The sequence below is a fragment of the Puccinia triticina genome, chromosome 14A (genome assembly GCF_026914185.1).
Source record: "Puccinia triticina chromosome 14A, complete sequence".
NCBI classification, from domain to species: Eukaryota; Fungi; Basidiomycota; class Pucciniomycetes; order Pucciniales; family Pucciniaceae; genus Puccinia; species Puccinia triticina.
This window is the reverse complement of record NC_070571.1, coordinates 2,628,133-2,645,474: the sequence shown is the minus strand read 5'-3', so window position 1 is coordinate 2,645,474 and position 17,342 is coordinate 2,628,133. Positions and strand designations below refer to the sequence as shown.

The window sequence follows — 17,342 nt, the reverse complement described above, 5'->3', positions numbered from 1 at the left end:
CAGACCCGTGAGAGAAATCAGGCCGGCGCGGGCAACCTGTTGGGTGCCCAATGGGCTTCCCCGGTCCCCGCCCCGGGGGGGAGGGGGCAGTTGTGACCAGTGCCAGGATGTAGTTCAACTCCGGACCGGAGCCGGTCACCATCCCGATTGCCAGCTAGTTTCCCACTGGTTCAACTATCACACAGTCAAATCAGTCACCGTCGTTGTTGGTCAAAGTGGACATGGCGGCTTCTAACACTGGGCCACCCCAAAGCAATGCGCCTAAGCAAGGATTCTGTTGAGGCATTAATTCAAGGCACGCGAGCGAGCTCGCAAGGAATGATTCACTACATGTATTTCTTTTTTTTATGCCTATGAGGCTAATAAGTATATTTTTTGATTTTGTTTATCTACACACTAGCCTGAAGAAAAAAATAAATACTTTCAATTTTTCAAATTTTTGGCTGGGGCCCGTGGGCGGCCTGTGGCCTGCCTGGGAGCTAAATGGGTTCGGGGCGGGCGGCCACTTGGCAGAAAATGACCCGGCCTGGCCCGCCCGATAAAAAGTCGGCCCAAGCCCACCCAATTGGCATCCCTAGTTTGTCCCAGCCGCAGATGCTGCAGAGAGACTGGACTTGCAGTGATTGATGAAGATACAACCGCAGAGTTCTCTTGAACGTTGATGTTGTCAGCATTGGTTTGCGGAGTGATGGCTGATGTAGGACTGGTGATTGAGCTGGACAAGAAAATAACATCATTGTTGTTGCGAGCAGTAGCACTCTTTTGGACTCCAGAAGCAGGCATGGTCACTACAGTGTTGCTGATAAAGTTCAAATTGATACGAGTAGGCTAGATGGATAGTTATGAGAAGTTGGAACTAAGATTGGTTGTTGGAAAGTGTATTTTGATAGGGTTTTTCAAAAATTGCTGATATGCTGAAGTGTACTGCATGAAAGAGAAACACCGGTACCAATTGGGGTTCTTTTATGCATGTGCTAGTTACTACAAGCCCAGTCGCTCATTTCAAGCATCAAGCTTTCAACACCACTTTCTAAGCTAAAATTTTGGTTCTGATTGATATCATGTGTCATATCTACATTTCTATAGTAGAATATCCAACCAAAACCTACCCATGAAGAGTGTGATGTGAAAACCAAAGGAAAATAGTTGAACAAGCAACATGAAGATTGCAATCAAGTCCAAGCAATGACTATTTTTCACATCAAGAGAGTGGGAAAGCGGACAAGTTGGAGTTTATGTGCTTGGGTAGGTACCTGGGGCACATTTGGGTCCAATCGGGTAAGCCCGCGGGCCCCCGCTGGGCAGCCCGCGCTGGCCCGCGCCGTTTGATAGCAGTAGTGGGCCGGGCCAAAGTCTGATAATCCTAAGAAAAGTGTGTCCGCGCCCAGCCCAAACCCTGCCGGGTTTGGGCGGGCCAATGGACACCCGGCCCAATTATCATCCTTATAACCATGTTCATATGACAATTGGACAGGATACCGTTAAAAACCTTGTCAACATTCCTAAGTGTTTCATGCCCTCCTTGGTAATATATTTTCATTAGGGGGTATCAAATATGAGAAATCCACAATTAGAAACCAGTCAACTAGCCAAAAATGAAATTGTTCACCAATGGATCATAAAATGGGGTAGAAGAAGGACCAGCGTGTTTTAAAAATGATGGGTTTTTCAAACCAGTCAATTACATAATGGTGGATTTGGTCATATTTGATACCCCCTATTTGTGATCAAGGATTGTCTCAGAGCATTCATATTTGTTGGTTTAAGTTGACAACTAGAGGCCAAGGCGGCTTTGCCGCTGTCCTTCCAAGGTTTAGCTTGAAATAACTGTACAATTTACTCAGAGATGCATTGATGGCTCTCATTTCACTGCCTCCAATTCCTCAATTCAGCATGTGATTTGGTAGAAATTTCAGCCACATACCACTAATTTGACTATGCTGCAGGGCTGATAGGTCCTGGTGGAAGGATGTGTGCAGTGAAAGAAATAAAAAGGGTGTCCCCAGGCTGCTCAACAGAATTTTATTTTTCAAATCCATAAGCTTTCTTTCAAGTTATTTTTTTCAATCTGAAAAATGTTGGTAAATGTAGATCTTTGAACAGACAAGTGGGGTGCTCATGGCAAGAAACACAAATATTTCCTGTAGATGGGTTGAGCGGATCAGGAAAGGGGATTGGGGTTATACATAAGTCCAGGGCCATTGCACCTGTATTTTGAAGGGAAGAGTCAGCGAGTACGGGCAAAAGATCAAAAAACAAAATGAAGGAGGGACAAACACAGTGGGGTCTATCGAGTTCTACTGAGAGGGTTGTCGCAATTGGAGCCGCGGACAACGCCGCCAGCATAGTAGATGATGCGGGTGTAGGTGACGGCAACATTAGGGATGAGGAGGCATTTATTGAAGCCTAATGAGAAGTCTTTTGCAAAGAGCTGGCACTCGGAGGACGGACACTTGTTAGTGAGGCGGTCGGCGGCGCGGAAGGTGAGTCCCTCTGGGCCCCGGAAGGGCGCTGGGGCCAGGGCGACAATGTCGTTCCAGCACAAATACACGGGCACGGGGAGTACGTTGTGGAAGCGGGCCTGGAAGACCTTCGACTCCTTGGCCCCAAAGATTGCCGCTTAGCCGTCCTTGTACTCCGTCAGGATCTGCAGCCAAGGGCGCAGCGTCTTGCCTGTCAACGAGCGGGTGACCCACGAGTCGTAGAAGACCACCGACTGCGAGCGGGCGTCGTCGGGCGGTGAGGGGTCTGCAAGCCGTACTGTTCCCGTAGCGTCTTGGCCTCCCACCAGTCGGTCCCGCACGCTGAGTCCGCCCCCTGGAAGCGACGTTACCAGAGCAGCTCAAGGATTTCCTGGGCACAGAGGAAGACATTGTTGATGAAGACCAGGTTGGAGAGCCCGTCAAGGGCCCGGTCAGCATTGTCAAAGGCCAACAGCGCCTGGTTGTGGTACTCCGAGAGCAGCTTGATCCGGTCCACACCCATCCAGATTGTCTCCTCCTTGGCGCACCGCATGTGGTGTTGCACGCCCAGTCCGCTCAGCACCGCGCCCAGATGGGCCAGTCCTTCCGGGGTGTACACACCGACACATACACGTTGTTGGCCCCCAGGTATCGCAGCAAGGTCAGGATCGCATTGGTGATCACCGGCAGCACCTGCTGCGACAAATGCAGATTCAGCGCAATCATCACCATGAGCGCGCCTTTCGTCCTGCCGGCTCCGTCCAGGAACCGCATCCAAATAAGCGCCTTGGTTTTGGGCGAGAGCCGGCAGCTGAGCGGGGATTGGGTGATCCATACGGGCTGGAAGCGCTTCGCAAGCTCGTTGATGGCCTGGTCAATCCGTACGTTCTGGTTGAGGGTGGGGCCATGACTATCCAGCCGACGAGCGGGGCCCAGGATGTGGTCGGAGAGGTTGTAGGGAGGCACGGAGAGGTCAGGGTTGCGGCCAGGGTGGAAAATGACGGGGCCGGTGCAAGGGGGGAAGGCTGAGGAGTCGATGATGTAGGAATTTGAGATCTTTCACTTTATTGCAGCACACTATTTAAAAGCTAGTAGTAGTATGACACTGAGATAAAAAGGGAAGAAAATCAAGAATAGTGAGAATAGAGAAGGAAAACATGATTGAATGAGTGAAACCAAGTACCTTCTTATAGTTTGGGGCCTAACTATAACTCGAATAGATTCTCAAGGAAGATTTTAACAGGAATGAAATGGACACAGACAAAACAAGCCTAAGTAGAAACAATGGTTAATAAAGAATAAACAATGAGAGATAAATGTCGGAAAGGAAATGGGTTGAGAGTCGGGCTATACCTCCACTTGTGTCTGAACCTTGCTCCTCCTGAGTCTTCTGAACCTAGACAAATTTCTGAATCGGATCCAAACTGCAATTCTAGGACGTGTTCTCGAAAGGTGATTAAGGGCTTGGTGTTCGGTGGTGTAAAGCAATACAATGGTCCAGAGTCAAACTTGGACTTTGGGGTGCGGGCGAAGTAAAATGAAACTCGGTGTTGACAGTCACTTTGCATATTCATCTTGCTGACGGAATTATTTGTTGACAGATGAAAATGAAGCGGTGGAGGTGTTGGAGGCAAAGGAATAAAGTTCCCAGCTTCAAAATACGGGGACGGCGGAGATGGTCGTCGTCTGTCGATCGCCGTCAACGCTTGCCAGTGGTCTATGGGGGCGGGACCTGCGGAGGGGCAAGTGTGGGTCGTCGGAGGGGCTTGGAGCGGGGTTCCCGGCCACGATTTTCGGGTCGTGGGGATAGATTGATTGAAAGAGTCGGGCTGTAGCATGACCTTGGATATGCGGCATGGTGATGTGTGAGCTTGGGCAATCGTTGTGAGGGGCGTAGCAGGCCCTACGATGGTGTTGACCAAGATTGATGTGAGGCGTGGAGAGGCAGGATGTGTTGTGGTTGTGGTGGGAACGGTTGGGATGCGGTCAGATTAACATCAGAGAATGTGCCTATAAGTAGGGGTACCTCTGGCAGGTACAAAGCGCCAGTCAACTCGCTGCGCTGCAATTCCAGCCAGAGAGTCGACTCAACCCCCTCCGCTGTTGCGCGTGCACAGTTTGAGGGTTAATTTTTGATGACCCCCCTTTGCAATTGCCTTAAATGCGGCGCGCTGGGGGTCATCTGCCCAATGCTTGCAATCTCTCTAGTAGAGATTGGGCTTTGGGTTGGGTGTGATTTTATTTCTTTTTTTTTGATTAAATTGTAGGGGAAACCCTTGAAGTTTGTTTCTGTGATTGTCTGTCTTTAACAAACTTAGATTTTGGGCAAATTAACCCAACCAGAAATTTCATTGGAACACGGGGTCAACAACCTCAGGTTTGATTTCATGCTGAGGTCAGCTAAATTTAGTGAGCCTTAACCTGAAATCTAGCTTCAGGCTAGGGCGGTCTCCTGCTAATTTCAGGTCACTTTAACCTGAAACTGACTGAAAAAATTTGTTTGCCCACTTGAGGGCAACATCAGTCAGCTAACCTTCCCACTGGCACAAAGCAAGGCTTATTTGACCCAAAAATTTACTGAACAAATACAAATGATCTCATTCAGTATGAAAAAATTGGGAAGCTTGATCCAACTGAACTGTGTTCAAAAACACTTTTGATTTCAATTGGTATCCCCTGTGAGCCTGAGTCTCTATAGTGACAACAGGACACAAGAAAATGGGGGGCAATATTTGGATTTCTTTGGATAAAGAAAATACAAATACAAGAGAGAGAGAGAAAGAGAGAAAGAGACTGAGCAGATTCCAGATTAAGCAGATGTTCAAGATTATTCTGGTGGGAATGCACGTCCACTAGCAATGCTACCTCTTTAGAAGAGTGCTGCCAAGCTGTGCTAGAGAGTGCAACACCCTCCTCTCACCAAAGAAACGTGGAGGGCTTCTGGATTAGACAAGTTTAATCCAGCCACAATTTTTTAGCTTCCTTCTGGATAGTCAAGGTTCTTTAAAGGGAAACCTATGTGGTTTGTTTCTTACAAAAACCACAGAAAAAGAAGGATATGATGCAGCAGAATCCTTTGGTTGATGATTTCAAGATAGGTGCAGACCTGTGATCAAAGATTGGGCAGAAGCAAGCAGAAGGAGAGAGCAATCAAGAGACACAGAGTTCTACCTCTGAGATAGTCAAGGTTCAGTGAAAGAGTGATACTTACTGTCAATATCCTAGGCGCCTGTGAAGGTAGGTATACTGGGAGCGTGGTATCCTCTTTGGTGGTGATCCTGGGCTATCTGGGGGTGTGGTTCTGGGTGTCTGAAGTCTGTTGATCCTCCTCAGGCAAGGGAGATCCTGACTTCAAAAATTTTCACAGTTGGCTTACATAATTACCCATGTACAAGTGGTTGGCGCGCCTGGTAGCACTGCCACATCACAGCTGCGCATGCGCGCCATAGCTCTCATTGAGTCGCGGGACTCAATTGTAATTCATTGAGTCGCGGGACTCACATCACAACTGTGCATGCGCGCCATAACTCTCATTGAGTCGCGGGACTCAATTGTAATTCGTTGAGTCGCGGGACTCTATTGTAATTCATTGAGTCGCGGGACTCAATTGTAATTCATTGAGTCGCGGGACCCAATTGGAGGAACAGACTCTAAGGCTGACAAAAGAACTTAGGGAAAGAGTAGGGTTACAAAGAAATGATAAGTTGTAACTAGGGTTAGAATTGCATGAGAAAACAGAATCTGAAGTCAAAACAACCTTATGTCTTAAGGTTAAAAAGATGTGAGCACATTTAGGTATAAAATGGATATAAAAGGCAGTTTTAGGTCAACTGTGTTGACTCTCAGGCTGACATCCCCGGTTTTTATAATCTTGTGGAACTATTGAAGATCATATATTTTTGTCTCCAACAAGGCAGTCAATTTGAATTTCTGATTCATCAACTTTTTTTTTTCCATTTGCAGACAGCCAAATTGGAGACCTTTGACTAGGATGAACAGATCAAGAAGCTAACTGTATCTCCTTCTCAAGAAAATCTGCAAAATTGGCTAATATTCTTGAGGAAACCAATCAGATTGCAGCTGGAACCCATGTTGCAGCACCAATTCAATCACCCAAAGTGAAAACAAAATGTAAAGGGGGGCTGTTGCTGAAGCAAACAAAATGCCTCAGCGTTTGAGATTGTCAAGGCAAAGCTGAAAAAAGATCAATTGGCCAGGAAGAGGGCCCTCAAGGGTCCAAAAAAACAATCAAAGAGAATTAAAAGAAACAATGGTGAAAAGAACAACTCCAAAGCCAAAAAAAGAAATTTGGCAATTGATTCAGGCCCCATTTATAAACAAATATTTGAGTTTTATTTTGAAAGTATTCAAAAACAATTTTGAAACAAAAACAAAAACAAAATGAGAGATTTTTGATTTCAAAAATCTCTTGGGCAAGCTTCAAACAACAGGGTGCACATATAAACATTTGTGCATCCCTGACCGAGTAGCCTGCCGGAGTGGGTAGGCAGGAGCAAGATATCTGTGACACAGGCCAGGACAGCTGAAATACAGCTCCAGGACCGGAGCTTGAACCGGATGCTCCGCTGGCCCAGGAGGTTCCCTTGTGTGAGTACAATGTTCCTTGCTTGCCAAAGACCTCGGCAAGCAGGTCAAACTATGTATTGGCACCAGTTTGGACCGGTAGGTCCAACAAGTCCTTGGAGCGGCCTGTCTGAGCAGTTCTTGGACATGGCCATCACCAATTGGCCCATCTGCTCGGACAGGCAAGTCCGACATCTTGTTGGACCACCATATCCCAGAACGAGGTTGGCTAGAGGAGTTGTCGGACATGCCGGTCCAAGAATTGGTGGTATACATGTACCCATTTGCAACCTCCGCCAACCCAGTACAGAAATTGAATGGGGAGTAGTGGCCTGGCAACCATACAGGTGTACTGCCATTTCAAAAGTTCAATTCCTCACATGTTGGATTTCTGAAACCTCAAACACCCCTCCCGGGTGCGTTTGAAGAGTTTTGAGATATTTTGAAATGAAAAGAAGTCAAAACGAAGTTGGTTTTGATTTCAAAACATTTTCAAAATAATCTCAAAATAGTGTTTATAATTGGGGCCTCAGAAGCTCAAAAAAGCAACTTTGAAGATAAACATTCTGATGGCAATCAATCCAAATATGAGGAAAATAGAACTTCAGGATTGGGCAAGAGTGGATCAGAAAATGAAGATAAAAGCAAAGGCAAACAAGAATGTGAAGTTGATTCCAAGGTATTTTGTTTTCTCTCATACCATAGACTAACAAGAAACCTGAAATCACAAATCTTTTGTATTTTGTATTTAGTCAATACTAGAGGCCAAGGCGGCTTTGCTGCTGCAAATTTACAGTTTCAGGGACATCTCTAGCATCGGACTCTCTCCCCATTCTTCTACACAGGCCAGTAAATGTCCTCTGAAAAGAACATTTTAGATATGAAATGCATCCATAAAAATCCAGGTTGTGTTAAAGTATAGATAAATAAAATTATAAATAAACCCCTGTGACCCGGATGACTTCATTCAATTTACTTATCTTTTCCCAGCACTGATGAGTTTTTTCCATCTCAATTTGCACAGGCATAGCAAGTATTTCTGGTTTGAGTAAGGCAGTGTCAGTGCCTGGAACTGGGAGTTGAAGTGTTGAGATTTGTCAGCCTTAGAGTCATCACAGCTGACCTAAAAGCTGCCTGTTCTACCTTTGTTACATATAAATTACTTTATATCCTTTTCATCTTAAGAGATAACCTTGTTTTGACTTCATATTCTGTTTCCTCACGTAATTTTAACCCTAGTTACAACTTACCAACTCTTTGTAACTATACTCCTTCCCTGAGTTATTGAGTTGTGGCGCGCATGCGCAGTTGTGACGTGTCAGCGCTACCAGGCGCGCCAAACCACATTTACATATGTAAATTACATAAGCAAACTGTGAAAATTTTTGTAGTCAGGATCCCCCTTGCCTGAGGCGGATCCACAGACTTCAGCACACCAGAACCACCACCCAGATAACCCCAGGATCACCTCCAAAGAGTTTACAACACTCCCAGTATACCTACCGTCACAGGCGCCTAGGATATTGACAGTAAGTAACCTCTTTCACTGAACCTTGTTTATCTCAGAGGTACAACTCTGTGTCTTGCTTGATCTTCTCTTTTTTGCTGGTTTTGTCTTCTTCCTGATCACAGGGCTGTCCCTCCAAATCTACTGGCCTTTGCCTCTATCTTGATCACAGGGCTGTCCCTTATTATCATTTGGCCTTTGCCTCAAAATCTAGGTTCAGGGCTGTCCCTCAGGTTTCCCTTTAAGAACCTTGACTATCCAGAAGGAAGCTAAAAAATTGTGGCTGGATTAAACTTATCTAATCCAGATACCCTCCTGAGAGAAAGCTGTAGCACTTCTTAGCACAGATTAGCAGCACTCTTCTGAAGAGTAGCATTGCCAGTGGACGTGCATTCCCACTAGAACAACCTAGTACTTTTCTTCATCTTGATCCTGCTCTGTTTTCTCTTTTCTCTTTCTCTCTCTCTCTTATAGTTTTATTTTCTTTATCCCAAGAAATCCAACTATTGCCCCCCATTTCTTGTGTCCTGCTGTCACTATAGAGACTCAGGCTCACAAGATTAGAAAGGAATCCTAGAAACAGTACACTTGATAAATCCTGGTGCCTTCCCATCACCAAAATCCAAACCACAACTGCTGAGCAAGCTTTTCATTCCACCATCTCAAAATCTCACAGTATCCAGCAATATTCAACAAAGCTTTCAGTGTACCTGTGGCTGGAGATTTTCAAAAAACACACTTCAATATGGGTCCCCCATCCACTGTCCCCAGTCACTTCCCAAGCCCACAAAGACCACCCACTCAAAGACCACACCAAGCCCACCCCCACGCCTATAGGCGCCACCAGAAAGGCGAGGCGCGATTCAGGGCAAACACGGCCTTTTGTGGTGAGTTTGGCGGGGAGAGCTTGGACAAAGTGGACACGGAAGCGGTGGGCTTGTCCATGTTCTTCCCGCGGTTGCGGCGCTTGATAAAGCCTACAAACCCAACCAACCATCCAATCAACATCTCTCGTGATAAATCAACACAAAAATAGAAGGTGTGTATGTACCTGTGCTGAAGGCCGCGGGCCGGGGCGTGCCTTGCAAGTTGAAAAAGAGGCCGCAGGCGTTACAGAGCGGCCGGCCATTGGCATTGCGTCTCCAGAGCGGCGTTTCCTGCGTCTGTCCGTTAGCCCGTCCGTCGGAAACCAAACCCACATCTTGGTGAGCTCAGGCTTGCTGTTGAAGAGAAGAGAGAGAGGAGACGCACGGTGGTTTAGCAGCTCAGATACTGGATCGCGCTTCTGGGCCTCGCCGGGCCATGCTCTTCGGCCCCGTCCCCGTTCTGGTCTGCGGCAGCGTAGATAAGCTGCTTGGAGCGCTTGCACGTCCCGCTGATCAAGCTGGGTTGGTTGCTCCTGTCGTCGCTGAAACTGATCTTGGCCAGCCTCTCGTCGTCGCCGGTAGCAGAAGCAGCGGCTCTGCTGCTGTGATTTATTCCTTGATCTTGGGGCTGGCTTTGGCGGTGTTGATGCGCCGCGAGAGGCCGCCGCAACTGGAGGCCTCGCTCGAGGTGCTTGGGCTGGAAAAAAGCTGGGAGACCTCAATCTTTGCGGGCGACGGCTCGAGTGTATCGAGGCTCCTCCCGCTGCAAAGAAGGGCTGAAGAGTTGCTCTCTCGCCTCCTTGGCCTTGGAATGCCAGATCGTCTGACAAGTTTGAGTGAGAGCTTGGAAAAGGGGACTGGAATTGTGTGTTAAACTCGCCCTTGTTTGAATTGCTTGGTAGACCTGGGCTGGGCCTGCTAAAAAAAATACCCATCAACTTTAAGAGAAACACCTACCGCCTCTGGACTCTATGCAAGACAGCTGACCTTTCATATCCAGACGGATCGAGGCCCATCAGATACTGGCCCTCCCGGGGATCAGTAGCAGTACTGGTTAGTCGAGTAACTAAGGTTGTCAAAGCAAGTTGGCAAGCGGTCAGCCAAGTCGGGGGGAGGGGGGGGGGGGGGGGGGGGGCGTTTGGGATGGTGCTGCTGGGCAAGGATCTGGTTGAACTGGTCTTGCGGACCAGTCTGGGGATGTAGGCATACTCGGCATGGGTGTTGGCAATGTCAGCAAAGTCCTGGGCAAGGCCGGGTATTGAGCCGAGGAAGAAGTCCTGAGAGGGCTACAAGCATGGTCCCTAGGTAACAACAAAGAAGTGCTGGCGTCGGGGGTGAGAAAATCGAGATGGTGTATATTGTACCAGCGTGCATCCCTGCCGATGCCATGAGACAGAGACCCTGCAGGCCTGCCCTTTTGGGTCTCTCACACGGAGGCAAAGCTCGCCAGCCCACAGGGCAAAGGTACAGGCAACTTGTTGATATGGATGTAAATAGTATGTGCTGTCAGAATCTGAGCTTTTCAGTCCGCTCACGTTCTATCTTCCCTGTTCCTGTTCCTGTTCCTGTTCCTGTTCCTGTTCCAGTACCTGTTCCAGTTCCCTGTTCCTGTCTCAGTCCCAGTACCCGTTCCCTGTTCCTGTCCCAGTCCCAGTACCCGTTCCCTGTTCCTGTTCCTGTCCTCTGTCCCAGTTCCTGTTCTGTCCCTGTCACTGACTTCTTACAGATGTTAGTTTAGTTTGTCTTGTATGTTACATGCTGTTAGGCCCCCTCTGGATCTTGTGCAGGGGGCTCTCTAGTTGTGTATACGTGTCCGCTCCTCGAGTATGAAATAACAGCATTGAGTCTGAGCCAAAACAACTCTAGCCCCACCTGAGCCACCAACCTTCAGCAAAGCTCCTCTTTCAACCCCTCCTCCTCGCCTCTCAATCCCTCAGTCCTCAAGTGAAACTTCAACATGTGCTCTTGCATCGGGAATTTGGGCAACACCTCCTAGGGCAGGTGAGAAAAGCCAAACTAAAATTGCCCAGTGGTTGTCACCTTCCCCGCCGCCAGCCTTGGTGCACAATATTTTGGTCTCAGGAGCAACATAAGTATGTACCGATCAACTGGAGCTGATGTGGCGTGGTGGGTGGGGTGTTTGGCGAGGCAGTGTGATATGGTTCAACTGTGGCGCGCGGGTCAAGTGATGGTTGCCAGCATGGTGGAGGTGAGCAACGGAGGCGCTAGCGGCGTGGGTTAGGTGGCCAACGGGGCGGTGGTGGAGACAAAGATCAGCCATGTACAGACCAATTTCAGGCTTTGGTCAACAGGTATATAAAGGGAGGGTGGGATGGGCAATGTTCCCTTGGCCCAGGGGCTCCGGTTCTGTCCTGGCCCCTCCCTGCAGGCCCCCTACTTTGCTTGATTAGGCCCCTGCTTGAGACAACAAAATGCTGACTCTTTTTTTCTTGTTGCACTGTCACAAGATGGAGAGTCTACCCGTGGCACCTAGTGTTCGGGGGTAATCTATTCAAAAGTAGCCAATTTAGGCTGCACACCAAAACTTAGATCTTTTTTGCTATGTTTTTGTGAATTTAATAAACTTGGATACAGTCACTGGACAGAAAAATTGGTACCCCCAAAAGCTCATTCCAGAAGGCCAACCCACAAACTTGAAGTCATGGGGATTCAAGAATGAGTGTGTGAAATTACTTCAGAAGAATGAATATAACAAAATAAAAAGTATTTGGAACATCAAAAAATTTACAATATTTCTTGCATTAAATAATGATTTTGGAAAATCTTCAATACCATTCCAAAAAAAAATGAACGATCAGAATCAATAGAATGACATGTGTAAAGAATGATAATGAATGAAAAAAATGAAGTCCAAAATTCATTCTGGAATTTTGTGGGCAGTGAAAACACACCAAAAAGTACAAAACTGCACTGCATGCAACAAAAACCAGTGTTTGATGTGTTTTCACTGCCCATAAAATTCCAGAATGAATTTTGGACTTCATTTTCTTCATTCATCATCATTATTTACACATTTCAGTCTATTGATTCTGATTTTTCATTATTTTTTTGGGTTTACTTTGCGCACAGAGGGAAACTTGTTGCACATGGGAATTTCTGTTGACTTGACATCACGTGACGTTGAGCCCCCCTCCGTGCGCGCCACCAGCTGCCCTCAAAGAACTATCCGCACACGGGGGTGCTGTGCGGTGACAGGTGGCCAGGGTGAGGCACTCCGGCCACCCAGAGGAAACAATCCCATTGAGAGGGTATATCACATCTCTCTCAATGACCGGTATAGACCGGTCATTGGGAGGCTACATCCCTCTCAATGACTGGTACATACCGGTCATCAGGAGGCTACAACCCTCTCGATGACCGGAATAGACCGGTCATTGGGAGGTTACATCCCTCCCAATAACCGGAGTAGACCGGTCATCAAGAGGATACATCTCTCTCAATGACCGGCATTCCGGTCATTGAGAGGACACATCCCCTTTGATGACCGGAATAGACCGTCATCAAGAGGTAGGGATGGCAATTGGGGGGGCCTGCCAATGGGCGGCCCAAACCCGGCCAGGCGTGGGCCAGCATTTTGGGGAATATTCAAAAGTTGACCCGGCCCGCCAGACCCAACATTGGGTCGCTACGCTACGCTACGCGTTAGCGTAGCGGCAAAAAGCGCCCATCTATTTTGCATAGCGTTAGCGCGCTGTTAGCGCCGCTACGCTGCGCTAATTTTCAGCGGCGCTAACAGCACGCCAATTCTTTGTTAGCGTTAGCGCGCCGCTACAGTCGCTACGCTATGCTGCGCTGCGCTACAGCGCTTTTAGCGGAAAAAAGCCCTTTTTTCCCGCTAGAAGCGCTGTAGCGCAGCGTAGCGCGCGCTCTTTTGCGCCCTGCATGTGTAGCGTTAGCGCAATTGCGCGCATCTGCGCTAACGCTACGCTATCAGCTAAAATAGCTGCGCACCGCGTGCGCGTAGCGTTAGCGCATATGCGTGCAATTGCGCTAACGCTACGCTAAAAAATAGCGCATTTGCGCTGCGCTACGCTACGCTAACCGCTATGGTTAGCGTAGCAACCCAGTGTTGCCAGACCTGCAGCAGAAATTGGGTGGGTCCGGGTAGCCCAATGGGCGCCCCCCGTATCCCCGCCCACCGGGATCCCCTGGAGCAGATATTGTATATACTAGCAAGTCAGTCCAATTGGCCAGATATCTGACTTCGTGCAACCGCCAACAACCACGGAGACTCCAACTATAGCGCGGCAAACCTCTCAGAACAAGGACAACATTGAGGTTCCTCCTAGTACCAACCTGGAAAGAAACGAAGAAATATCTAAGCCTTGGATGATCCCAACTACCTTGGTTGCTTCTGAATTGGCATTCTCTACAGGTGGGCGGGTCCTTGACAACTATTGAATGCGCCTGAAAGAGGAATCAGTTGAGGCTTTAATCTGCACCCAAGACTGGATCAAGGCCAGGAAGCTAGCTGCAAAGCAAGTTGCGGCAAAGTAACTCAACTGCCTATATTTCCTTTTTATCAATTCCTTTGTAAATTACTGTGATGCATATGGTGTAGAAACCACTGCATCGACCCTTCCCCCTACCAAAATACAAGATTTTTTTTATTATATCATTTCTGGCTGGGGCCCACAGGTGACCCAACTAATAAACAGGCTTGGATTGGGCAGCTATTTCAGTAAAAATGACCCAGCCCGTCCCACCCACTAATATTGCGGCCCAAACCCGCCCAATTGCCATCCCTATTGAGAGGCCACATCCCTCTTGATGACCGGAATAGACCGGTCATTGAGAAGACACATCCCCCTCGATGACCGGTCTGTACTGGTCATTGAGGTGACACATCCCTCTCAATGACCAGTCTATGTCAGTCATTGAGAGGGATGTGTTCTCTTGATGACCAGAATCCCGGTCATTGAGAGGGATGTGTTCTCTCGATGACCAGAATGCCGGTCATTGAGAGGGATGTGTTCTCTTGATGACCAGAATGCCGGTCATTGAGAGAGATGTGTTCTATCAATGACCAGAATGCCGGTCATTGAGAGGGATGTGTTCTCTTGATGACCGTAATGTCGGTCATTGAGAGACATGTATCCTCTTGATGACCAGAATGCCGGTCATTGAGAGAGATGTATCCTCTTCATTGAGAGAGATGTATCCTCTTCATTGAGAGAGATGTATCCTCTTGATGACCGGTCTACTCCGGTCATTGGGAGGGATGTAACCTCCCAATGACCGGTCTACTCCGGTCATTGGGAGGGATGTAACCTCCCAATGACCGGTCTATTCCGTTCATTGGGAGGGATGTAACCGCCCAATGACTGGTCTATTCCGGTCATCAAGAGGGATGTAGTCTCTCAATGACCATTCTGTGCCAGTCATTGAGGTTATTGTTTCCTCCGGATGGCTGGAGTGTCTCAACCTGGCCACCTGTCACCGCACGGCACCCCTGTGTGCGGATAGTTCTTTGAGGGCAGCTGGTGGCACGCACAGAGGGGGGCCCAAAGTCACGTGACGTCAAATCAACGGAAAATTCCGTGCGCAACAAGTTTCCCTCCATGCGCAAAGTAAACCCGTATTTTTTTGGAATAGTATTGAAGATTTTCCAAAATCATCATTTAATGCAAGGAATTTTGTAAATTTTTTGATGTTCCAAATACTCTTTATGTTGTTATATTCATCCTTCTGAAGTCATTTTACACACTCATTCTTGAATCCTCATGACTTCAAGTTTGTGGCTTGGCCTTCTAGAATGAGATTTTGGGGGTACCAATGTATATGTCCAGTGACTGTACATCACTTACGTTGCGGCAAACTTGCACCATTACATCACAAGAATTTACAATCCCGCTTCTGATGGAGATTGCGGATTTACCTGCATCACCAAAGCTCTAGGTTACAATAACACACTGCAAAAATAACTTGGTCAACTGCTTGCAGTTTACATGCAGGATACTCAAGCCAAGCTGCCATTGTAACTCCACATGAATGCAGAAGTGGCTTTGTTGGCACAGTCACTGTGCAAGGTGCACAGTGACTGTGCATTGAAGCTTGGGTTGAGTCAAACCTTGAGTAAGACTGGTGTAACACCACAAGCTTCCTCAGAGTTGCCGCATGTCAACTCCTCACAGTTGACACAGTTTTTTTTTGCAGTGACAATGGATTGCACCAAGTCAGGAAGGAGATTTTATTACAGCAAATTCAGCAATATACTCTAAGCTAAATGGTGGTGATCAGTCTCTTGCTAAAATCATTGAAGGTCTCCAGGTCAAATACAATCAATACAGGATTGTTCCCACAGAAAAATTCACAGCAAAAATGCCACATGGCAACAAACCCATTCCCCCTCTAATTCTAGCCACCCGGTTTCAAGTGCTATAGGCTGACCAACCCATCTCAAGAACAGCCAGGCTCTCTACAAAGCTTCAAAATAGTTTGAAGATCATTTTCTTTCTTGATTTTTCCTCTTTTTATGAAAAGAACCCCAATGCTATGTGAGCTTTGCCCCAGGTAATTTGAGTGTGGAAAACTTCCAGAATTGATGAGATGTAGTGCTACTTTTTGCACTCCATTTGATTCTTCATGGAGTGTGGTTTTGTGCACTCCACTGATTTTTTTTCCCACTACTGGAGTGCACCATGGGGACCATCTGGGAAAAGTGTAGTACCCTCAGGTGCACTCTAATTTTTCTGGAGTGTGAAATCAAGCACTCCAATAATTAGGTGTATTTAGGAGCTCCTCATCCAGCACTCCAATAATTTTTGAGTGAAGCAATCAGCACTCCCCTCCTATTGGATTGTGCAGACAGGCACTGCATGTCATTAGGAGTACCTGCACCAGGAAAATAAAATAGTCAATTGATGACAAGTGACATCACATCAGCTCCAGATAGCTACCCACCATCTATCCAATATCTATCCACTATCTACCCCAATCTCCCAACCATCTCCTCAACTTCCAAAATTTACCAAGGAGGTCCTGTTCAGTTTTTGATGAGCTAAACTGATCCTCAGTTCTGTCCAGCTGATAATCAGCTTTGGTACCCAGCTCATACTCAACTTTTTTGCTCAGCTCATACTCAGCTTTTTCACACAGCTAACTCTCAGAATTGGAATAAAGTCTTTTGACCAGTCCTTGCCCAGGTGATTCTCAGCTTTGTACTAGTCCTGGCACAGCTGATGCTCAGATTTGTACCAGTCCTTGCTCAGCCCTTTTCTAGTCCTATCCCAGCTGATGCTCAGCTTTGACCCAGTCCTGGGCCAGCTGGCCAGCTGATGCTCAGCTTGCTGAGTATCAGCTGAGCCATGCCAGGGAAAAAGATGGGAACCAGCTTGGACAGGACCAGAGCTGAACTTCAGCTAGGCTAGTATTGAGACACATGGCTGACCGGACTTCACTCGGACCTTTCTTTTCACTTGTTCAATAACCCACAACCTCGTGTACTGTGAGAGTCGAACTCACATACTCCGCATTCATGAGTGATGCTCTAACCATTGAGCTAAGTACACATTGCTATGTTGCAGTTGAATACAGTAGATGTATGCTTATGATGATGTGTGTTGTTGCCCCAATGGTGATTGGATTTGTAAGCAACAATGTGTTAAGCAGTGCTAGATTGACACTTCAACAGGCTTAACCTAATTTGATGATAGTTACAAACACTCCTGAGATGTACATGGTTCAACCTTCTTCCGCTAGATTGTACTCTATTCATCTCTTCATTTGTTTCTCACCATCATCAATTCACTCATGTTCATCCTCTGGTCATCCACAGGTATGCCTCTAGTATCCACTCTCATTCTTTACTGTATCTCTAGTCTTACCGTGTTGTCTTCTCATCTCAGGTGTGACTCCACCTGAGTCTTTTCCCACTGTTTGCGTAGCTCACAGCTTTCCTGC

The 17,342-nt window shown here is 47.3% G+C and overlaps 1 protein-coding gene across 1 annotated transcript; it reads right to left on the bottom strand.

Moving 5' to 3' along the window:
* Positions 1 to 2,287: 2,287 nt before the first annotated feature.
* PtA15_14A252 (uncharacterized protein) lies at positions 2,288 to 6,355 on the bottom strand (the record flags this gene model as incomplete). The annotated part of the gene is made up of 5 exons (XM_053162949.1): positions 2,288 to 2,619; positions 2,718 to 2,817; positions 2,887 to 3,000; positions 3,084 to 3,487; positions 6,343 to 6,355. The coding sequence occupies 5 exons, from the start codon at positions 6,353 to 6,355 to the stop codon at positions 2,288 to 2,290; spliced, it is 963 nt and encodes a 320-aa protein (XP_053026924.1).
* Positions 6,356 to 17,342: the final 10,987 nt, after the last annotated feature.